This window comes from Netta rufina (assembly GCF_964035555.1).
Source record: "Netta rufina genome assembly, chromosome: 1".
NCBI lineage: Eukaryota > Metazoa > Chordata > Aves > Anseriformes > Anatidae > Netta > Netta rufina.
In genome coordinates this window covers 148483396-148508719 of record NC_140123.1, presented here as the reverse complement: position 1 = coordinate 148508719, position 25324 = coordinate 148483396, and the positions used below count along the sequence as shown (strand labels likewise).

At 35.2% G+C, this 25324-nt stretch overlaps 1 protein-coding gene across 1 annotated transcript in view; it reads left to right on the top strand.

The window, feature by feature from the left end:
• Positions 1-435: 435 nt before the first annotated feature.
• The window catches only part of IGF1 (insulin like growth factor 1), a gene marked incomplete at both ends in the record, with an annotated part of 51845 nt that continues 26956 nt past the window's right edge, over positions 436-25324 (top strand). Inside the window, 2 exons of the mRNA XM_084286302.1 lie at positions 436-498; positions 4853-5009. Coding sequence (XP_084142428.1) covers positions 436-498; positions 4853-5009 — 220 coding nt within the window. The remainder of the gene's footprint in view (positions 499-4852; positions 5010-25324) is intronic.

Genomic DNA, 25324 nt, shown 5'->3' with positions numbered 1-25324 from the left:
GCATAAGCTTTTTTTGTCTGCTAACCCCTCAGTCACTAATTCACATTCTTTTAAAGGGAAAAAAATATGCTTCTGTGCTCTAGTTTTAAAATGCAAAGGTATGATGTTATTTGTCACCATGCCCAAAAAAGTCCTTACTCGGTAACTTTGCCAGAAGAGGGAGAGAGAGAGAAGGCAAATGCTCCCCCAGCTGTTTCCTGTCTACAGTGTCTGTGTAATGTAGATAAATGTGAGGATTTTCTCTAAATCCCTCTTCTGTTTGCTAAATCTCACTGTCACTGCTAAAATCAGAGCAGATAGAGCCTGCGCAATGGAATAAAGTCCTCAATATTGAAATGTGACATTGCTCTCAACATCTCACATCTCTCTGGATTTCTTTTTTCTCATCATTACTGCTAACAAATTCATTTCCAGACTTTGCACTTTTAAGAAGCAATGGAAAAAATCAACAGTCTTTCAACACAATTAGTTAAGTGCTGCTTTTGTGATTTCTTGAAGGTAAATCTTTATTACTATTTCAAATAATTTTTTAGTTTTATTTTACTGTGTATTGTCTGCTTCTGGTTTGAAGAGTATTCTGCACTTTTCAATAACATTATTTTAGTACTGAGAATTATTTATAAATTGCTGAACATGCAATTTTATGTGATCTGGAAAATGGCTGTATGTAATAGTTGCAATTACATAGATAACTGTAAGGGTAAACTATTGCAGATATATGTCTTAAATGTCACTTCTATTCAGAGAACTTCACAATGTTTCAGTTATGTCATTATTAAAGGGTCCAATTACATCATTGTCTATATTGTTAATTAATGCTTTTGGACAAGAACTTTTAGCTATTTTCTGCAGGTGCAGGTTTTTATAGGAAAATAGGCATTGTACACATGTTAAGTTTCTGCAGTTTTAATATACACAATTATAAATAAAATCTTCATGTTTTGACACTGAAACTTTTAAGTGATGTTGTCCTTGCAGCAATTTTCTGGCAGTATTGTTGCATTTACTTTGGATTTTTTTATTTTTTTTTTTGCTTTCATAAATTAAAAGTAAATTTGAAGTTCTGTTTGTTTTCTACATTAGAACCCAGCTGCAACTCTTGCTGACCTTGCATATTTGTATAGCTTAAGCAACTGTATATAAAGAAAATGGAAATTCTTCTACATGTTCTTCTCCAAGTTTTCCCTTGTAGGGAGGGCTGCTTCAGGAAAGTTTGCATATGAAGTTTCATGTTATGACCCTAGAATTTCTACTCATTAATATAAGCTGTCGTTAGGTAAATTTGGCTTCAGAAGGTGCATTGACCTCTGTTTCTCTCAGTTGGCCCTAGTTCAACTTTCCATTATCAGCAAATTTATATTCTTCAAGAACTTTTTTTTATTATTATTATTTTCTTTAGTGGTTTGTAAGCACCCTTATGCAGTTAACAGAGTTCTTCTCTTTTAATTGCTTAGGGCCTAATTATTTTTTTTTAGAATGTCTTACACTTAAAGACACTTACCCCATTCCTTAATGTGATTTAGAAGAACAGGTCTGTAATTGCAATGGATTAAACCATTCTCTTAATGTACAAACAGGCATCCTTTCCAATGTACTTGAAAGGTGAAGATGACTTTTTTTAAGGTTATTAGCAAAGCATTAAGAGATATAAAAGTAATATGCTGGTTCCTCAGCTAGTGCTTCCTGCCAAGCTTCCTTGGAAGCAGGGGAACATATTGATTTAGGTTAAGATGTAGCCCTGATTTTTTTAAATCAAAGTTAGCAGTATTTAAACCTTGATCCATTCTGAAGTACATATGATTTATAAATATGTAATAATTGCTAGTGAACACTATTACTACATACTAGTTACTTGTCTTACTACGACTCAATAATTAGATCCAACAGCTTCATATCAATATGAATATAACCTGATTTTTTTCTATAGCATATACTATCCATAAAAATGTTGCCCACTTCTAGATATTTATAATTATTGCGTGTGTCCTTATATGCTATTAAAATGACCAGGGATGTGAAGAATCCTTATGCACAACTTGTGCCAAATGATAGTTTGTACTAAGAAGTGGACTTGCATATAAGAATTAAGATGCAAAAGAGATGTAGAGTGTTCATATATGACATTCCTCTGTGGTGCCACTCTTCTGGACTATTAAAAGAGGAATGCAGCAAAAGCTGGTTATTTTACTAAAAAAAGAGGAAATTCCAGCTGTGAAAATATGGTCAGTCATTCTATGCAACTAAAAGAAGTGCTTAACCAGGCTCATCCTGAACCTGTATTCAATTTCCAAATGTAATTAGATTCTTCAATAAACCCCACCCACATGCCAATGCATTTTCTTTTTAAACTCTCAACTTTCTAGTTAGACTTGGGACACTGCAAGTACTCTGCCTGTTTGCAAAGGACCTGAAGCAATATTGGATTACAACTTTGTATTTTCTTAAGAATATTCCCCTCAGACATAATGGGAACTGTGATTTTACCACAAACATATTGAATCAACTAATGTTATGTTTAATTAAAATGATGAGGTAAAGTTAAAGTCTTAAACTATGTTTTGGAATTAGTTTTGATGAAACAGCACTTAATTATTTTATTTTTTAAAGAAAGATTGAGCTGTAGAAACATGTGTGTCTACCCCCTCCCCCCCCCCCAATAAAAAGTTTTTACTTGTTTGCAAGTTCTTGACTGCTTTTAAATTTGAGGATAAAGTGTAGAAATTCTCTGTGGTTTATACTGTGCAGCCTTTTTGGCCTCCACTAAAGGAAAAACAGTTGATAATCTGTTTTGTTGTAGTTCAGTGCTGATATTTATCTTAAAATGTAACCCAGCTGAAAAGACTTAAAAAAATACAAAATTGTTAAATGTCTAAGATTTATGTTTATTTCTGGACCAAATGTTATACAAGAACAAACTGTTAAATACATAATGTTCTTGTATTTGTAATGTCTTTCAGCCTTCTGAGCCTGTGTGCTAAACAGTTTTCTGCTTTACCTCCTCAGAACTAGGAACTGGGAACCATCTTAAACTGCAGGTGCATCACATTCATCTTAAAAATTAAAAAATACGGCAAGGGAAAAAAGAAATTGATGTCGTTAAGATATGGAATCATTACAGGAAATAATGTTGTGTGTTATCATTATTCATTCATCTAACCTTCTTCCATCTGTCATTGAAGTCATGTCCATGCATTAAAACTTTTTTCTTATTTTTTTCTTCCCATGGCAAAGTTGTCTAACGACTGTTGTGAATGGGAAAATAATTATTCTTTCTTTTTATGATATATCCTGAGATTAGATTTGCTCATTATTTTCACAGTGGAAATATTATCATGAAAAAAGGGGGATACATTCTGACTTCCTAATTTTTCTCTTATTCAGCTTTGACTTAAGTTGGAATAGGGGACTCATCCAGCAAGATGCTAAGATCCCTTGCCAAGAAAAAAAAAATCTTGAAAATTATTGACTTAAACTAGAGAAAGCTCAATACCTCACTGAATCAACTTTTATATGAACAGACAAAAGATAGTTTCATCAATTTTTCAAAAGTTTAGTGAAAAAAAATCAGGGAAAGAGTCCCCGAAACCCTGAAAGAAACTTCAGGAGATTGATCACTTTATCCCAGTTCTTTGCACTTGTCTACTAATACAAGTCAATTTTAAGCCAAGCAATAATGATTTGTAACTTCTTACCTGACTGCAATACTAACATCAGCCTCGCAATAGAATGAAATTAAATGCAGATTTACACTCTTTAAAACTAACATTTTTGGCAAATGACCTAAATCAGTTCAGAATATGCATTAAGCACATTCTTCACTGTCTTGATACTAAATAGAAATATATTTTCCTACTATTTGAAAAATGCTATCTTATTTGACATGTTGATATACATTGATACAAAAGGAAGTAGAAAAATGGAATGGTGTACATTTACACCCACTAAGGATTGACCCTTCTTCAATCATAAGTCCAGGAAAAGAACAGTTTGTAACCAAATGCAAGTGAGAAAAAAATCATCACCTGTGTTCACATCTCACAGCCAAACCTGACCTAAGCAGACAGTGAAAGTATACCTGTTTCTATCAAATACAAATAAAAGTCCTTAACTAGTTCTGCTCTTAATTTCTTGAATGCTTCCAAATGTATACTTGCTAGTAACAGAGGACAGGAAGAATCATTCAGTCTGGTCCCCTCCTCTGGAAGGTCCCACATGACCTCTTCTGTAACTTTAGCAAGCTCTACCTTAAAATGTCTTTCCTTTTGTGCTCATTATTTTCATTTTTAAGGTGTCTGGAGAAACACAGAGTTCTAATAATTAAAAAACCTCTTCCTCTTGGGCCAGATTTCCTTCCATGTTATTTACAGCCATTTATTCTTATTCCAGTGCTGTTTTTTAAGTTTAAATAACTTGTCTGTCACATACCACTTCCACATCCCCTAGTACATTGGCAGACAGCTGTCATATTCCCTCTTAGACTACCTGGACCCAAACAAAACAACTCAAGGTTGTCTAGTCTTCCTTACCCTAGTACCTTCCCAGATCCCTTTGCCTGGAATATGTACTATTCCATATCCTCCTTTGGCAAGAGCATAAATCATAGTTCCTACAACATTTTCTAACTGCCTGTGAATGTGAACCAAGACTACTCAGTAACGTAAGTCATCAGTTTGCAAAATGTATATTCTAGAATGTGTAGAGTTGCAACCTCATGGTGAGGCCTACCCTTATACTGTGTTTATTGTCTAACAAATTACAGTAAATATGCATTCTCAACTCCCAAGGGTGCAGGAGTAATTTTCTTTAGGAATCTATTGGGAAACTCTGACACAGTACTTTTGTTCCTTGGCAGGTGAAGATGCATACTGTGTCCTACATTCATTTCTTCTACCTTGGCCTGTGTTTGCTTACCTTAACCAGTTCCGTTGCTGCTGGCCCAGAAACGCTGTGTGGTGCTGAGCTGGTTGATGCTCTTCAGTTCGTATGTGGAGACAGAGGCTTTTACTTCAGTAAGTCAACCTTTTCGTTCAACTCCTAAGTTTTTCCATGTAATCCGTTAGGGTTTGTAACTGCTCTAAGCAAACATAGGAATTATCAAACCAAGCTACAAAGTGTCACTAGTATCCTCTATCTCAGAGATGCCCAAGTCTTCAATGACAATGAAGACTCAGTAAAGAACAGAGGTGTCATGATCAATCTCAATGAGATTTTGATTCATTTTACTTTTCAGACATGTCATTGTTTTTAACTGCTTCCCAGCTGCTGCTATCCCACCTGCTATGTTACTGCTTTCTACTGACCTGCCACTGAAATTAAGGGAATAAAAGGACACACTAGACCCAAGATATTCATGAGGCAGAACTGCATGTACCTATTATGTCAGATGACTTGTAAACAGTTTAAGTACACATTGTATCATATTAAAACACACTAAGCTTCAACATCTGGTTTGAAAAATGAAAAGCTGGAAGGCAGTAAGTGGAATGATACTGCATCCAAGTATCCACATTCTATATCAGTTAAGCACAGGTGAAGTAAAATGCACTCATGATGAGATAATAAAGAATAATTCCACTAGAGATGATAGATAAAGTCTGTAATAGTGTGGATATATTAGTATTTGAATAACTTTTTGGAGCAAGACCTATACTTGGAAAGTAAATGCCACAATCCTTTTCCTTTGTTGCGTTTTAGATTGTGCAAAGCTCTTAGTAGCTTCTTACAAGTGTTATCAAAATCAAGAAGTACACAATTCATAAATAATGAAAATCTATTTCTAATTATCTGCTATTTTTTATTCATATATCATACAATTAATGAAACATGTAGCTCATTCATTTAACTCATTCATGAATATACTTATTCGAAACATGTACGAACTTGTGCTTTTAGAGCCTCTGATGCTAGTGTTTACTCCTAACAATATGGTATAACTGGTTATTCTTGTCCAAAGTTATCTGTCTTTCAGGACTTCAGTTTCCCTTCAAAACAAATAAACAAACAAACAAATAAAAAAACACCACCTTTTTCAATCCTCATTTCATCCTAATAATTCTTGCCTTCCAAGATACCACTTTTGTTTTTCTGATCAGTTTCCCCCCACACCATCCGTATTCATTTCTACTCATGGAGTTATTGCTTTCAAGATTTTTCTCCTTGCTTGCAATAAAAATAGAATTGAGGAAATCCAGATTCTTGGACCTTCAATTTACAGAAAATCCAGATAGTCTCTACAAAACAAGTTGCTAACTTTTTCACTTTCTTTTTCAGACTTTCTATTAAAGTTTACCCTTTGAAACTGGGAGCCTTAGTTTTGTATATGCACAGTAATTCATTAAAGAACCCTTCTTTTCTGTATTCAATGTGTTAGCTATCAGAAATCAGCATCTGCTCTTCAGTGCTGCTTAACTTAGCATGCTGATGCTGTACACAATATCAAATATACTAGAATCTCTCATAAAGCAACATACATTTTTCACCAGTTCTTTATTTGTTCATTTGAACACCATAATCTGTTACATTTATCAGCAGCTGAGTTACTGCTAATGGGCTATTTGAATAGCCTACATATACTTTCTTTTTGTAGGTAGAAGGAATGTAATGGAAGACTTTCTTCTCCCCTTCTTGTTCCTACACCAGAAAACAATGAAACAATATATCGTTAGAACAGAAGAGCATTTTTTTAACTGTGCATGTATCTTAGATGTTTTTCCAGTTATTTGTCTCCTGGCAAAATGTTTGCCACTTGTTCAGAGAACTATCACACTTGCTTACTGCAAAAATGGCCAGCACTGCCAAACAACCTGACAATTGTATACTCTTTGTGTTCCTCTAGATGAAAAATTGTGAAATATTAATTATCAGCAAACACTCTCTTTGTTTTCAAACTCAGTTGTTCTAAACTTACACAACTTGTTTCACATCTCTACATTCCCTGAGCTAGATGACCCTTACTTGAAAGAAGGTGGGTTTCTGAAGTTTTAAAGGAGTTCATAACCCCTCCAATGCTGAGTTTTGTTTGGCATCAGTAAAGGCACTCTAGTTTTCTGTGGTGTGTGCCTACCTTCTGAGTTTTCAATTGAAATTAATACAATCGTTGACACCAAGAAGTTTTACCTTATTTGGTACGGATGCCTATGGAAGATTTTACAAATGAATGACCACCGTGTTTTAGGAAAGTCTTGTATTTAACAGAATACAATCACAAGATTCCATGGGAATTTTATGAAGTTAATGCAAAGTTGTTGGGTGCTAAGTAATGTGTGCCTCATGCCTGACTCTACTTCTGATTCACGAAGTAGTCATTTAATCTGTTTTAGCCTTTATCCTCTTATTTGTTAAATCTTAATCTAAAATATAGAACTATAGAAAAGTAAGTCCAGTAACACTGTTGTGAGGATAGCAAGTTTTTTAGCCAAATATACTCCATATACAACATATTACTGGAAGCTATAAATGTTTCTCTGTTTCATGATACTTTAAAAAAGACTACATCATTTGTAGAAGTAAAAATCCAGTGAACCTTTTTCTTTTACAGTGAAGTGCATGTCAATTTAAATTGCATTTTAAGCCTTCTATTCTCATTCTCTTGTTCCTTTATATAAAGTATAATCAATGGTTATGTTTGCCTTTAACTCACTCAGGAAATAGCTGTGAGAGAAGGTTTTCTTCACTAGAGACTCCAAACATAAAGAATACCTTTTGGGTGAGGTGGAACTCCTGGTTCAGATTCAAGGTCAAAGCTTCTGACTATTCTTTGGGAGTTGTGGGTGGAAACAGAGAAGAATTAATTGTGTTACGTTATGTTGAAACTCTGTACTCCACAACCACAAGACTACATCTAGTGCTAGGATTAAAAGATTTTTTTTTCTTTATATAGTCTACTCTGCCCATGAAAACTAACTTTCCTAGCTAGAAAATTCTTCACAGATTTTGAAGAGATGCCCCAGCTGCCTCCCAAAAACAAAGACAATTATTGACTTCAAGTGGAAGTCAAAAGCTGTTTCTATCACTCCTGTTTTTTATGGTGGACTAGCAAGGAGTATTTTTTAAGGGACTAGCAAGGAGTATTTAGGGGAGGACACTGCAGAAAACCCAAAACAGAACATCTGCTTTTTCTCTTGGTCACAATTAACTCCAGCCAGCACTGGCTATTTCTTGGACAGCTTCTTCCCCCTCACAGGATTCACCAGTGAAGAGAAGTTTTGTTGCCACCTATCTAGCAACATCTCTCTAGTAGAACTTCTGTCATTAAAGTTCCCATGCTTATGTTAGGAGAAGCCAACCAACAGGGATCCTGGCCACAGCTTGCTGTTCCTTGTAGCTGAACCTCCAAAAGAAAACAAGTGGCTACACTTAGACACAACTCTTCTCAGTTAATGCTCCTTCAATATCAAAAACTGGATTTAACAGTCATGAAACAAAGTGGGATGCCTGCCATGTTCATTTGAATGTTAATGCCTAGAAAGGCATTAACATGTTATTACAAAAAAAATAAAAATAAAAATGCTGAAGGCAAAGAGTGTAGGAAAAACTGAAAGTACAGACTACAGAAAACATACAGAAAAGATAGCTCAGGAAGGGGTCAAATTTTGCTTGAATAATCTAGTCTTATCACAAGAATTTACTTTATATGTTAATCAAAAAAGAGGTTAAAAGATATTTTTTCTTCATACAAGTTGAATTTGATAGACAGTCATTCATTCTAGCTCATGTTGTTTCCTGAGAAAAGACAGTAAGTGTAGTTTGCTCTAAGGAGCAAATGCTATATTCTTTTTTTTTTTTTATCCAGTTATTTCTCCTTTGAAAATATGCATTTTCCTTTCCCCCTAAATGGATACTACTTTAGCTAACAGTATATGTGAATGCCAATAAAGAATTAGATTTCTTATTTCTTTGGATATTTTTCATCATTTTAATTTCTAAAGGCCAGCTTAGATAGCGATAGTTATTTGAAGCAATTGGACAGAGTATCAATTTCACGAATTAAAAAAAAAAAATGTTAAAAAATGAAAAAAAAAAAACAGTTTGGGCTTAAAGAGCATCCCCTGAAGCACTACTTGCATAGAAAAGGAAGAGCTGAATTTAGATACCTGACACCATCTAGTTCCTCTGATACTCTTCAGATTGTGAAGAATAACCTGGCACATGCTTCCATACATACAAGTACGAATCTCATAAAAGACACAGGCTTTTCTGGAATAAGAATAAGGCTCACAGTGTCAACTGCTTTGAGGATGAACCTGGACATATTTTTACTACTTATTAGTAACACTGAGACAATCATAACTGTGCAGCATCCTTGGGGATATTCCCAACTGTGAGCAGCATAAAAGTACTCAGTTATAATAATCAGAAATCAGGAAAAGACAGTGAACATAACTTTGAGCAATTAGAGTCGTTGTGGAATCTTACTGCTTTGTAGAACTAACATATCTATAGAGGAACTGCTGCCTTACAGAGGAGGAAATAAGGGGCCTAGCAACAGGCAATCTTGTTGCTTCTTCCATTTCCCTTTAACTACTTCTTGTTTATGTTGGGAAGTCTGCTTTTAAGATGTTATTAAAGTTTCTAGGCTTGTCAAACCTATCATTGTAATTACAAGAGATGGCATGGCACTCAGTTCTTTAACTACTCCATACCTGTAGGAACTATGAGTCATTAGCTCCTCTGTGTGTCCCTGATTGAAAGGAATGTTAATATTACCAGCCCAGAAGTGGAGTGCTGAAAAGTTGCAGTAGACATAGTCTACAGTTTCAGTGACAGTCTTACAAAACTCTGCAAAGAAATGCTAATCATCCTGGCCATGTTCACGCAGGAAGATCTGAGAATGTTTTTAAGTTCCTTAGTCTGGCTACGTGCCCCATCCATGTCCAAATCTTGTGAACATGGAAGACTTCGATGTATTCCTCAATTTTTATCCCCAGGTTCTTTATGTCTTACAGGAAAGCTGTAGTCTGGAAAGGAACTAAGGCTGGCTTTAGCCAGGTCCAGAGGGTAACTGCTCAAGGAACCAGAAATACAGGCACGGTTATTGACACAAGTCTGTGGCTGTGGCATCCAGAGTGATAATCGCTGTATAGTCAAATAACTGACATGTTTGCTTTTTTCCCCCCTGCAAAATTGAGGAAATTCTTGGGAAATATGCCAGTCTTTAAAAGAATTTTGTCCTTTTTTACTGCATTAAGAAAGGCTAGGAAGCGTTAATCTTAAGCAACCCCTGTAACAACAGAGAGAGAGGTTCCACCTACTCTTTCCATACATCAGAGAGGGAGTTTGGGAATATTTAGCCTCCAAAACAGACAAAAGTTAGTCTCTACATTCAGGTTTCCTCCACAGCTGGTTCTTCTCTGGTCCCCAAGGATTTCATTAGGGGACTGCAGTAATAATATTAAATGAACTGAGTGGAAGCAAACCATTGATCAAAATTTCATACTGAAGCAAGAAGTCCCTACTACCAAACCAAATAAGTACAGGTCCTCCAGACATTAAATTTATGTATCCTTATTAGCTGTTAGACATAGGAGATGCTAATGCATTTTATGACGTTTGTGTTTATCTATGCAGTAGACCAAGTTTCAAATTTGGTCTCAAATAGCAGAAAGCTGTTATTTGACATTTGATTCCTTAACTGCTGTTAGCTATATGCATATTTAATACAATGTTTAGTCTCATGTTGGATAAAGTCACTCAAAGAAGCACTTGGCAAGATCAGCATTAATTCTTGGCATAGCTGCCCCTCTTACTTTTCCACTGAATCTTAAATACCAAGAAAAACCCTTCACTGACTCCAATTCTGGCATATACTTTATGTAATTGGCCAAAACCTTTTCATATGGACCTCTTCATTTGTCCTGGTATTAATAACACATTTTCAATATTTGATCAACAGCAGGAACTGTCACGAAGCAAATTATTCACTTTACCAGAACCACAGTCTCTTAATTAAAACCTTTTGCATTAACTACTTCAGCATCTAGGGCAATCTATACAGAGTACTCATTCAAAGAAGGAAGTTCATACAGCCATTTCTCTAAAGCTTATTCAGCACTTCAGCTTTTATACATCTGTTCCAAACTCTCTCACATCACCGAAAATGAAGTAGAGACTTAAAGCCATTTTCATTTCAGAGCTTTGCTGAAAAAAGATGCCCCTGAACTTATTTATAAAACCGTACCCAAATGTCAACAGTTCCACATGTTACAAGCTTAACTTGATGAAAAATATGACAACACATGAAAGTAGTAACCAATGGTTAATTAATTTCTCATTCTAAAAATTTAGATGAAAGAAAGCAATACTACAGATGTATGCTAGTTGAAGATTTTATGTTAATTTATCCCTGTTAATAACTGCAGGATCTTCCATGTCAAGAGGAAGAAAAGGCCTTCACTTCATACTTTTTTTTTTCTTTTTTTTTTGCTGTTATGTTTCATGTAAAGTTACTGCACAAGATACAGCCCAAGTACTTGGTCGTTTGTTTAACTGACAGACACATTTCATGTTTGCTTTAGTAAATGAGGTTCTGAAAACAAGAATTTTAACACATCCATAGCCTTTGAAGAGGCACAATGTATGCTGACCCTTATGTAACCAACTTATAGAAAATTCTACATTGTCACTGTCAGTAAAAGTTGCTTACTTCAATCAAAAGGCACCTTAGACACTGCCTAACACACAAGTTTCAGAATAATAGTATAAATTGCTTTTCTTACTATAAGCAAAAAGTAAGAAAATTGAAATGCTATATTTGTTTCAGCATCGTTAAGAATTAAACAAATTACACAGGTGAGCTTATCTTGTCAATTTTATCCGAGCGATTTGTAGGTTAAATTTCTGATTGCCTCTCCAATGCCAATTCCTGGAAAAGTGTTTTGGAATTCCTTAGAGAACTGCTTTGAATTCCTTTAGTAAACTTAAATTCCTACAAAATCTGAAGCAGACACAAGTCTTAGACACTTGCTGTATTTTCTGATTGAATCCAATGTACAGTCAGCTTTAATGTGTTTTCAATGTTCTTGCTCTTAAAAGACAGCATGTAAGTTGTTTGCTTACCTCACACCAAATCTTTTCCTAATTAAAACTGATCAGCTTCCATATATCATAGAAACAACACAAAGTTATACCTGTTAGGGCTCATCTTTCTTATTTCTGAGTCTACGGCACATTTATCTATTTACAATCTTATTTTTGAAATTCAGCTGTGATCTCAGATTTCCCGTCTATGAAATGCAATTGTTGTGGAGTAAGAGAATGCTGTGGGGTTTGCTATCTGCAAACAGCAGACCTTTTCATTTCCTTATGTTCCCATAAAGCTGTAGAAGTAGGGAATGAGTGTCCTGTTAAAGCACTACCTTTAGAAACCTATGGCCCACACCCAAATCTGAAACTATATGACTTTTTTGGTATACAAATATTTGTTTATATTGTGTTTTTGTGTGATGAAAAGAAATGTGTACAAGGCTGAGTAAGCAGAAAAAAGAAGGGGTTGGCTCAGACCATTCTGATTCAGCTCAGCTCTGTGAACAAAATGGTTTTATTTCAGAAAATAAATATTCTAACAATACCTAGTAACTATTTCTATCTCCAAAGTAACACCCCAGCCACTATAAACAGCAGCTTCTAAGGAAAGTAAATACCACTGAAAATTGTTTTGACTTCATCTGAATTTTCATTAACAGCCATCTCCTACTAAGGCAATGGACAAAATCTTAAATTACACTCACAAACTCTGTATTTCACTAGTCAGTATTTAAAATAATATTTTTAAAGAGATTTTTTCAGACTTGCATTAACTATACTGAAGATTTCTTTTAGCTCAGACACCTAAAAATGACTGGATAAAAGCTTCTACTATTACAATGAAATTTTTATAGCTTCTTTTTGTAACTCTTCATTGATTACTTTAGGTTACGTGAAAGCTAATAAGGACATCTATTTCAGGTTAACATTGCAAGTTTAAAATGAATACGCTTTATACCTTGAAACTTCCGTAGTCAAGTAAGATGTAATAATTTGTTTCTACATCCCCTGAATTCCTGAATTACTAGTCAACAGGTCTTCCATGAAAAAACTTAGTTTTTCCTACGTATTTCAAGTTTTATGTTTCTTTCCATTAAAGTTTCCAGCCTTTCACAGACATATTTAGTTTGGCAGGAAGAATCTGGTGACTCATAGACTGAAGAGATTTGAGAGCAAGCTACTGAAAATGTATCTAATTTCTTCTTGTGTAATTTGGGAGCAAGCTACTGATAGTATGTCTAATTTTCCTAGTTTAATCAGATGTATTATTGGCAAATACATGCCCTGAATAAAAGACATGTTTATTCCTGAAATATATAGCTAAGATTAAACACAAAAACACCATCCATACTTGATTTTAGAACACTTATGTTTTTTTTTTTGTTTTTTTTTTTTTTTTTTTTTTCTAATTGCTTATGGCATTATACACTAAATCAATGGGCACTGAATGAAAACAGAGATATTGCCGAAACCATTTGCATTATGACCCTATTTACATTTTTACATTCAGCAAAATGAAGTTCCTTCTGACTTTTTTTTTTTTTTTTGCTTTTAAAGGGAGGATAGAAATGTAGCAAGAATAGGTGATGTTATTCCTCTGTGATTCATATGGAGAAGGACAAAGGAATTAGAAAACCTCTCATTTGTATTTTATATTGATGATTGTATTGTTTCTTTCACTTTTCAGACAGAAGTTTATTTTAAATTTAGTTCTTTCTAGACAGTTGGTGACAAACATTTAATTGTCATTTATCAACATACAGACTGAAAATTTTTGAGGGATCAAGATTTTTTTTGAGGGATCAAGAGCTTGGTCCAATACACATGAGGAGATCCTGGTTCACATTCACTCCATCTGCTTTTAGGCTTTTAAATTAGATATCAGAGTTAGGAACCCACTCAAGCCTATTCTAGTCTGTGAAAGGAGTTTGAAACTTTCAGAGCTTTCTGTAAGTTATAGATATGCCATAGAACATACCTGTTCTTCTCTGCTAAATTAAGTAAATGAGCTATAGTAACTGCATCCTTAAATTAGTTAACTGAATAAGGACCCTCCATTAAGAGCCTACATTTGGTGGAATTAATCTATTTAAAGCCACACATCACCAAACTCTGAAGTGGAGATAGGGGTATACTCATATGGACCAGATTTTAGATCAAAGCAAATCCCAAGCTCATTTTAGCTACCATGATATAATGCCATTCAGCAGTGACACAGAATGTACTTCATGAAGGTAACACAGGTTAGGCTTGCACCTTTGGCCTCCTTTAAGAACTACCAAGTCATTAATTTGACTAAGTGTGAATTCTGCTGGAGACTGTACTCTACTCTGATACAGTAAAAAGGAAAAGCCTATCACAGCCTATTCACACTAATCCATTCTTTGTCCTGTGCATATATGTGGCCTAGCAGTTTTCTAAGACATTCAGACAATAATAATATTTAAAACCTAGAGTGACATCTAAACATGAAAACTGTAGGTCTTTAATGGTGCAATTTCTCCATTAGAGTGCTGTGCCATAAAGTACCATGATGGAGAAAGAACACAGAATGGTGTTCAAGTACTGTTTTGAGATTCTCAGTGATAAAGCAATCTGAAGATTTAAACAATAGCTACTGATGACATATTGAGCTTAGCTATAAAAGAAAATACATGACTGAAATAAATAAGATAGAACTTTGCCTAAGTAAGTTAGACATCCACCGAGTTGAATTAAGAACACGAACGTTCTTCTACCTTTCTTGCTTGAGTTACTCTCTTCATCCAAGGCAACAGAGGAACAGTATAGAATCACTCCAGAGATAATTGCATTCCATGACCTTCTTTAAAGTTAAAATTTCCAAACTAGCAATGAGGGTAGGAGTTGTACTTCAGGTTGTTTAGATCTTGAGAAACTGTCAACTTGTATTATTTTAAGACATTCAGAGAACAGGACAAAACAAATAAACAAACAGAGAGGATGATTTATATTTGGTATGAAAAAATAGGTATACAATTTAATTTATTTCAGGTTAGCCTTAATAATATGCATTGTACCAGTTAGTCTGGCTTGAGGGAAAATGAGTAGAAATGAAGGTAGTGTTTCCACATTGTTCTCTCACTTCGCAATTATGTGAACAGGACTTCCAGATCTAAAAATCATGAAGGTTGATCTTGTAATGAGATACTCATATGAATGTTTTCCATACACTTCTAAAATTCTGCCTTTATGTAAGGAATTAGATACAATAGAAAATATAGCTATACCAAGATACAATTATTTCAGAAAGTGTAGGGGTCTAAACAGTATAATATTTCAAAAAACAGTAGGAATATATTTTAATGTAATTTGACTCTTACTTTTCTTTTTACAAACAATGGAATAAAATTCTACAACTACTTCCAGTGGCTTTAAGTGATCTACTATAATTTTATTACATAGTCACTGTACTTTAGTTTTTGAAAGCAGTAGCAGTTGATACTGTAAGAGACAACTATTTCCTATTATCATCAAGATGAAGCCTAATAAAATGAGCAGAAATTATAAGTGGTGATATTATTATTATTGTCTGCTGCTCCTTTTAAATATAAACTTATACTCTGATATTTTTGAATAAATTAGACATTAAGCCCCAATCAAGAACCATAGAATCATAGAATATCCTGAGTTGGAAGGGACCCATAAGGATTGTCAAGTCCAACTCCTGACACCATACAGTTCTACCCAAAACTTCAGACCACATGACTAAAAGCACAGTCCAAACACTTTTTAAGCTCCAACAGACTTGGTGCAGTGACTTCTTCCCTGGGGAGCTTGTTCCAGTGCACAACAACCTTCTCAGTGAAGAACCTCTTCCTGATATCCAGCCTGACCCTCCCATGCCTCAGCTTGACACCATTCCCACGGGTCCTGTCACTGGTCACTAAAGAGAATAGATCAGCGCCTGCCCCTCCACTCCCCCTTGTGAGGAAGCTGTAGACTGCGATGAGGTCTCCCCTCAGCCACCTCTTTTCCAGGCTGAACAGGCCAAGTGACCTCAGCCACTCCTCATAAGGGCCCCCTCTAGGCCCTTAGTAAGCCTTAGGCCTTAGCCCTTCTTTGGACAAATAGAATCAAATAACCATAAATAAATAAATAAATAAATAAATAAAATAAATAAAATAAACGAAAAAAGAATCAAATCACCAAATGAATTAACTGAACTGTCTTTGAATTATGAAATAGGTGGGAGTGCCCCAGTTTGTTTGTTTTTTGTTTGTTTGTTTGTTTGTTTCAGAGATATAGTATCTAAAAAGTGTATATTTGCAGTTCACAGAGAAAAGAACTTGTCAAGGAAAAGGTGTTATATAGTATAATAAAGGAAGAAATACATTATCAAAGAGGGAAAAAATAGTGACAACTTACTCATACATTGTTTCCAAAATTCTGATGTCCAAGTCCAGATGTTGGTTTGGGGAAATGGATCTTCAAAAATAAAATATATATATTTTTTAAATTTAAGAAACCTTTTTTATTTTTATTTATTTATTTTATTTAGTATGTGATGCTAATAATCTAGGCTGGCCTCGTCCAGGGTTTTCTTCACTTCACAATCCACAGTCAAGAATCAATGTATACTAACTCAAGGGTATCTGCTGACTTAATTGGCTTTGGCTCAATGCATTGAGGATAGTGTGAGTTAATTTGAGGAATTATCCATGTTCACTAAAGAAAACATTGATCATTGATTTTCCTAAGTCTTTTGGCCATAAGCACCATTGCACCACAAATATTTTCCCTTGACTGTATTCAAACCAGTCATCTGTTTTCCTAGGAACTACCAGTTGAACTTTTGATATTTTCCCCTCTCTATATAATATAACAAATAGGGTTTTTCTTATGTGATCAATAGACACTCCTTGTGCCTGATGGGAAGAGGGCAAATACACACACACACAAAAACTTATATTTAACATTCTTTCAAATCAGCATGAGAGGATCATAGTGTAATTTTAAAGTTCGTTTACCATTCATGCATGGCATAAATTATTAAAAAATACCAGTTCTTCATGTATTAGTGCTTGCTGAGATGCCTAAATTGGTCTGGGTTTTGTGGCAGCTAGGTGCATACATCTAAAAGATTAAGGCCTAACTTTTTAGAAGTGTTGATCTATTTTCAAAAATGAGTGCGAGTCTCATGAAAAGTCAGTGAGACCTTGGAGGCTTCCAAAGGCAGATGAAGCAGATTTTCAATGTTTTTTAGGCACTCAAGATGCAAATGGACACTTGAGAGATTTTCAAGGGAAATTGTGTCTAACTTCCACAAAAACCTGTAATAGATGGCCCTAGACAATTTTTTTTAGACTCCTCCTAGGCAAATACCTGTGTTTTTGATCTCTTCAGTGTCTTTGGAAATAGGAGTCAGGGTCCTTAGCCACTTCTTTAAATTTTGCTTATGGACCTTATTGAATGCTTGTGAAAAAGCTATCACTATTAAAAGCCCTTTAAAATAAGAATTGGCATAATGACTTAGCTTCCTCTCTGACGTGAAACATACTAATACGCTTAGTATGAAATCTTCTTATTTCTAGCATAAGTACGTGAAGCATCAGATGAAAGCTAATAATTTCCCAAGTGAGCTAAAAATAATGAAGGCTGAATCTGAATAAATATTCTAAGAGGCATTCTGGAACTGACTGTGGTTAATAGGGACAATAAATGCTACCTTTCTACTAACCTCATTTCCAAGATGCCAAAGACTGAATGTGGATCACAAACAGTATGGGAATGAACATGAGAAAAACAATTATCATTACATGAACTTGGAGATAATTCATATTTTGTTGTTTGCTTTGTCTTCTAAACTGAAAACTATAATTAAATCTTACAAAATTCTTTAGGAGTTATGTTCACAAGAGGTCTTATTTTGGAATTCCACATACTTCTGACTTAGACTTAGTTTCCACTTCAGTGACAGCATCTGACAGCATCTAAATTTATTACAGTAATTCTATATACAGTGTAGCATAAGGACTAGGAGAATCCACCTTTTTTTATGAAAAGGTATTTGCTTGTGTAACCATAACTAATGCAGGAGTGAATGAATTAAATGCATTTTTTAATATCTGCTGTAACTCAAACAGAAGAGTTTAATGAAAAAGTTAATGACTGAAACTGGTCCTATGAATCCCTTAAAATCAGGAGATGTTAGCCTTAATTTTGTCACTTTACATGTCCACAGGCAAATCAGTTTAATGTTATAGCCTGTCATTAAAGGACTACAGTCTTTTTAATAAAAAATAAAAATAAATGTGTTCATAGTTACAGAGGATGCGTGATTCTCGGGAGAACCATTCAAATATTTATTATGTTTTCATTAGGTAATGGCTGGTCTTGTGCCCTAGTGATTTCCAGGATCCAAATAGTACAGATAAAACTATTAATATTTTCTTCATAAACTCTTCTAGAGTGCTTATCACACAAGTATTTGATAGTTGTACTCAGATAAATATATTATATCTCACAATTTCTCAGGAAATTACCTGTTTATCCGAGCATTTATAAGGTTTTTGGTCTATTAATTGCACATCCAATTGGAAATGGCAAGGATCCATTTTGCAAAGTAATTATAAAATTTCTGCTCATGCTCTGTATGTTCAAAACAGAATACAAATGTCAGTGAATTTAACCTAGAGATACAGTCACATAGTAGTGTCCCTTTATATAGGGGAAATATGCTCTATCTTACCTGAACTAACAAAGCATTTTTGACAAGAGAGCTGGAATCAAAAGCAACCAAATCTTCCTCTAATTTTATTCAAACCTAAACACCCTTCCAAAGCGTCATGAGCCTCTTCCTGCTGCCATTGTAGCAACAGAAATTACCTCATTTCTGAGTTGCAGAAATGCCAGACACTGTGCAGGGCATCAGCAAGCACTGACCAGGAACAGTTTTCATTGCCAAGTGGCTGGTGATAAAAATAATTCAGTGCAAAATCATTTAAAATTTTAACTGATTGAAATCTCTTGGTCTAGAGATCTGATTTTAGATGAATACATGATAAACAATACAAGAAATAATATATAAAAAAACCTTTAATTTTCCTTTTCAGCTATGTAATTCATCTGATGCAATTTGGTAGAGAAAAGCCCAATGGTTGTTCACAAAAATTCATAGTGTGCTGTCATTGTGTAAACTCTCAGAGTTACACTCTAAGCCTTTAGCTGGAATAAGTAACTTTCTATCTTCAGTAGTGACAACATCAACTAGGCTTATCCATTCATGGAATGTCTACTGAAACTACCAATCAGATGTGAATTCATTCAAGTAATTTTATTGTGTAGATATTAGCAGAGACTACCAGTGCATTTCTCAACAGCAGCTATAAGAATAAAATGTTTTTCATATACCAAGTTTTGCTGGTAATGGACAGTAACTTGATTAAAAAAAAATAAAAAATCCACTTTGTGTGACAATTTGCTCTTTCTTCCTGCTTTCCCCACACTGGATGATGAGCACTCCAAAAACCATTGGGAAAACTGAACAACCTAAACAGATAAATACGATTTTGTTGGTTAAGTCTATCCTAACTGTCCTTGACTTGACTTTTTTTTTTCAGACAAAGGAACTGATAGTGTATTACTGCTATATTGCCAGTATAGATTTAAAAGATTTATAAGATTTTGTTAAAGTATTCATTTTGCTGGTTCTGTACAGTTTCAACAGATGGAAAAAGATGGCTAGAAAAACTAAGACCTAATTCTGTATCAACAGTAGATATTTTTATTTTTTTTTATTTATTTAGTGAAACAACTACACTCACAGAAATATTACAGCTGAAATAGGCAGTTGAAATCTGAAAGTCACATTGTCCTTATTTTGAGTCAGGCAGTTGAAATCTGAAAGTCACATTCTTCTTATTTTGAGTCAGTAGAGAAAATACACCTTTTATCTGAACCACCTCTACCTCTTCAGTTTACATTATATCCTCATGCCATGCAGAAAGAGGAGCCATAATGCTATTTTAAAGCACTGCTTTGAATTCATTTTAGACACGCTTGAACTCTAGTAATTTAGCTGATGGCTGTTTGATTTCAGTGCAGCCAGTGAGAAAGCAAGCAATCCAATGACCCCAAGTTCACTGAGATTACTGGAAAACAAAAACAAGGGTTTGGAAGGCCAGTGCTTTAACACGTAAAGAAATACATTGAATACTTCAAAAGATATAAAATTCTTAGAACTGTTGGACAGGCTTCTGTGTGTGAACTTTCCTGTCCAAGCAGCATTGCTAAATACCACGACTCCAGTCAGAAGGCTGACATCATGTTGTTGTGTAACTCATAACCTCATAACTCAAAGTCACTTTCTAAAATGCATTATGCGAGCATTCAGCAGCTTAAAACCTCAACAGTCAGATGTTAAATAGTGTACAATTTGGGAGATTTATTTGTAACATGAGCTCTTTATATTTTTTAGAAGAGAGAAAGAGAATGTAAAGCTTGTTAAGCCAACATCAACACTGGAAGCTTAGAGTCAGACAGGAATCACCAGTACAACTGATCATTTTAATGGACAACAATAAGCTTGGGCTTTTACACTACAAGTAGGCCAAAGTGCACCTAAATGCACACAGAAACAAACAGCATCAAGCTCCCAAAGTGCTGAGGAAATGGTATGAGTAAATGGCCAACTTAGCCTAGTATACGTTAGGCTCCACCACCACAAACAATGGAGAACAGACACTAAGAATCCTCCTCTCCTTTTCTTCAAACCTTTCAAAAGCATCAAGAGCCTCCTTCTGCTGCCATTGCAGCAATGGAAATCACCTAATTCCCGTAGGCTGCAGAAATTCCAGGGCAGAAGCTCTGAAGGGCAGCAGCAAAGCACTGACCGGGCACAGTTTTCATTGCCAAGTGGCTGCTGATAAACAGACTTCAGTGCTGCCAGGTATTAGTAAAGGAAACAACATGTTCTTTGCTTCCAGTGACATGTGGCAGGCAGTATCTGGTGTTACCTGTACTACCTTTCCTTCTCGAACATCAGTATATTGGGACTGTTTTTCAGAGACACTCTGTTGGACTCATTGACCCTGTGTGACCACAGTCATCAGTGGAGGTGTTATGTATCCACTGCCCTCTTGATGATCCACATAGGAGACCACTGGTATTGTCTTTCTCTATGACATATAAATATATGAAATAAAGGCTTACTGTACCTCTAATGCTGCACAATATTCAATGAGTTTTGAGACTATGGTTTAACAAGATAAGGGACAACGTGCCTCTTACAACACCATCACCTGGGAGAGACTGAATTAGAGTTTCTTTAGCATGAACTTAGCAAAAGGACCTGAATTTCTCTAGTGACACTAAATAAATAAATAACCATATGGTCTTTCAACACTTGGGAGTAACTGCTATGTAAAGTTCAAAAGATTTCTGGACACAGATTACTTCCAGTATAAAACCCGCATTCACTTGACTTCTTCATATGCTACATAAGATGATCTTTTTGTTGCTAACCAATTTCTTGTAAGTACAGAAAAAATATTTATCAATTTTGCGCCCATAACAATAAGCAGTGAGATGTTGAAATGTCCAGGAGTATACTATTACAGTGAACATAGTCCCTTTCTATGCAATCCATGAATCCAGAAGTAGGAATTCTGAATACTAAATGCCTAGTTGGTGTAAGCTGTCTCTCACCTTTTATACTTCAGAGGACAGCACTCCTCTAGATAGGCAGCAGATAAAAAATAAAGCAGATGGGAGGGCCATAGCTATTTCTAGCTCTAGCACTAGCTAACTTAAAAAACCTTGACCAAAGTGTTTTATCTGTATTTGTCTTACTTTCACCATGTGTGAAAATGAGGCAATGATGTTTATTCACCTTTCAAATGTTTTAAAATCCACTCATTAAGGTAACCATTCAGATCCATCCAAGTACTACTTTTTTAGACACTTACCCTTATATAACTCAACCACTAGAAGTGTTAAAATGTTAAGCAAAATGCCACATTACAGTGAAGGTAACAAATTTCAGGTAATAGTTTATCACACATAGAAAGACAGTTCAGTAAATACAGTAAAAATGTATCTGTTTACATAAGGGATAAAAATTGGCTACTGCTTTCAAGTCAGAAGTTAATGTATGCCATACTACTGCAGAGAATCCCTGAAACCTTTTTTAAACAACACCGTAACAGTTACATAAAACTTCATGGCAAGTTAAGTAGATCACCCCAGAAGGCCCCACTGCCTATTGCAAGTATATAGCACAAGGTTCATAGGCTACAGGAGACCAATTCTCCTACCCAAACAAGCAAACCATAACACTTCTAGGCACTGAAAGACTTTTCCTTGGATTTCAGCAGAAGCAGATGCAGGGCTGACGACACATGGAACAAAAAGAGCTTACTGAAAAGAGAATGGCAGTAAAAACACAAGCTCAGATTGCAATTTCTCTGCAATCATCCTTGCCTTTCACCTTAACTCTAGCTTTCTAATATTACCCCTTTCATCTGAAGATCGGTGCAAAGCTTCAATAAATCGGAAGCTCATTTCTTCATGTGTGCTTCAGATTACTCTGCTAAGCAAATTGGTGTGGTGTTTCAATCTTCATTTTACTTCGGGGTGTAAGTTCTGAGTCATCATCATTCAATTTTCTCCAGGCTTCCAGCTCCCATTTTCTGTTTTTCTTCCTGGATGTGTCATAACTACTGAACTGTACCACCCGAATAAAATGGTAAAGCCCAGCAGACATCTGCCAGTGACAAAACAGTGTGCTGTCACTCTAATTCCCCACACATTCCACTTTCACACAACTTTCTTCCCATCCTCTCAGTAAAGTGGTAAAGCCTACTAAGCAATTTCTTTTCATTCTCCACAACATTCTGCCAATACTAACACAGAGATGAGGCAATAAACCAGGAGTTGCCTCAGAGTAGAGCCCACTTGCCTTGCATGCTCTTTTCCTAGCCCTGTTTCTATCAATATTCCCAACAGGTTAACTTCCCTGAAGTCAGTGACTTCTCTGTAAGTAGGCTATTTGTTAGATCTCGGTCAATATTGTGTTAATTAACTTTTGAAGGTATTATTTTTTCAGAATTGCAAAATATTTTTGATTTAGGAAAATTATTTGAGAGTTTTACTCTTTTGAATTTTATAGAAACTCTGCTCAAAAGGTTTCAGTATTTCTGAAGGCAAAAATGATGGGGGAAAAAAAAAAAAGCCATTGTCTGAGCTTTGATATCTCCATTATTCAATTAAAGCAGTCAATACTGTAGTGTATTTATTTTAAAAGCAGTCTTTGTACATAAGAATTGTGTGCAGAAGAAATGAAGGCAAGAATTAGCAGTAAGAGAAAACTGTATCAAGCAAGATAGAAATTTTTTTTTCCAAAAAGAGGTAATAATGATGGATCAGAAGAAAATGTAAATTAAGACAGAGGGGCCTTTAAAAGTTACTATTAAAGTTCTGTATTTGGAAGCTACCTTACCTGAACTAGGACTTTGATTCCTTTGAGAGTGAATCATGTTTGAACCAGGTTTCAAGGACAGTTCTCCTCTAACAAACGCACAGCACATGCAACTGCATCCAATTTTTCTGGGTTGGGCAGTGATTGCGCTGTGTACTAGCAATTGCATGTCAGTGAATAGCTATATAAGTACCAGTCTTGCAGTCCTGATTAGTGCAGACTGTGAAGCAGACTGTGCAGGATCTTTTTAGAAGTGCCCATACCAGTCCACCTAACCTCAAAGTAGCTACATCTTTTTTTTTTAATCTCAACACAGACCAAGAAAGAATGTTTTTAAGAGAAACCTCACCTCAACACCCTGATGGAGAAAAGTCTGGATCAGACCGCTGCTATAATTATGGTAGCAGTAATGAATGATGGCAGCCATTCTAACAGAAGAGTTGCCAGATGATAATGCCTTGAAATTATCATGAGGGAGGTATAAAAACAAAACTTCTTGCATTAGCCCAGCTCTTCAGAGAATTGAACTGATACTTAGACTGAATTGATAAATACCTATACTTATATCTGTACACCTAACTCTACTGATAAGTAACTCAGAACCTTGGAAATCTGCAGTTTTTAGGTGCAGAACCTAAGTGCACATATCTGAAACAGAGTAATTTTCTTATCGCTTCCTCCCTAAATTCCACCTTAACATCCTGGAAGTACAAGGGTTATTCAATAAAACAGCCATGCACTTCAAATAAGAAGAGGTTAATTTTTAATATCAGCATTCTTCTAATCTTATTGTCAGAAACTACTCAGTGGTTTTAGCTACACCTTTCTTTCTCCCATCCTTTACAAGAAGAACAACAAAAACCTGAAAATCCTATCAAAAATGCACAATGTAAAAACTTTGAAACCCAGACAGTTAGGTTTGGTTAAATTATAACAACTCAAAGTTGTGGAGATTAGTATTAGAAAGCTTCAGGCAAACTGAGGTTTAGGTGTTGCTACCTGCTCCACTAGCAATGTTATGGTGCCAAACAGTCATAATTTATATCTATGATTACCAGACTTTATCCTGAGCAGCGTTCTGCTGCTCAGTTGTTGATAGTGTTGTGGGATATTTAGTTTTCTTTTGCAGAAATATTTGATTTTCAAACACTTACACACTCTTTGTGCAATATGACAGTACAAATTGTTCCTTAGGGAGTGGGCTGCCCCTCGCTGATTCCAGCTTGAGCCATACCAGATGCCATACCCAGAAGAACTAACCCTTAATTATTTTTTTTCTTCTACATCCACTAAGTATGATTTTATATAGTTGTCTCAGAGCACTGAGACAATAATGAACGAATGGTCCATGAAGAAATCTGGAAAGGTTTCAGCAATTTTTCTTAGGAAATGAATCAAAATGAATCTAAGCAAGATATGGGACATGGTGCAACAATGTCTAGTTTCTTTGGAATAAAAGGAAAGAACAAGTGTCCTATCACTGATATTTTATTATTCATTTTATCATTCATTCAGCCAGTATGGTGTCTAATGAGAAAAATTACAATGTGAAATAATAAATTAAGAACGTCTGTTCTATTAGGAAACAAATATAATACTCAGTAATTACTACCAGGTTCAACATTGAAATGTTAATATGTATGAATTTTTAAAGACTTCTCTTCTTAGCAATTTTACAGCATATTAGTTTGAAACATTGTGGATAGTTGCCAGATGCGATACAGAGGTATGGTAGCACACTAACAGAGAGTGTATTTATCCTTAGATCACCCCTCTCTGCTTCTCTCAAACCAAAGAGAAATGATTTCTGAATTTCCTAATGATCTCGCAAGATAAAACATTGAAAGTTGGTAGATCTAGAAATTA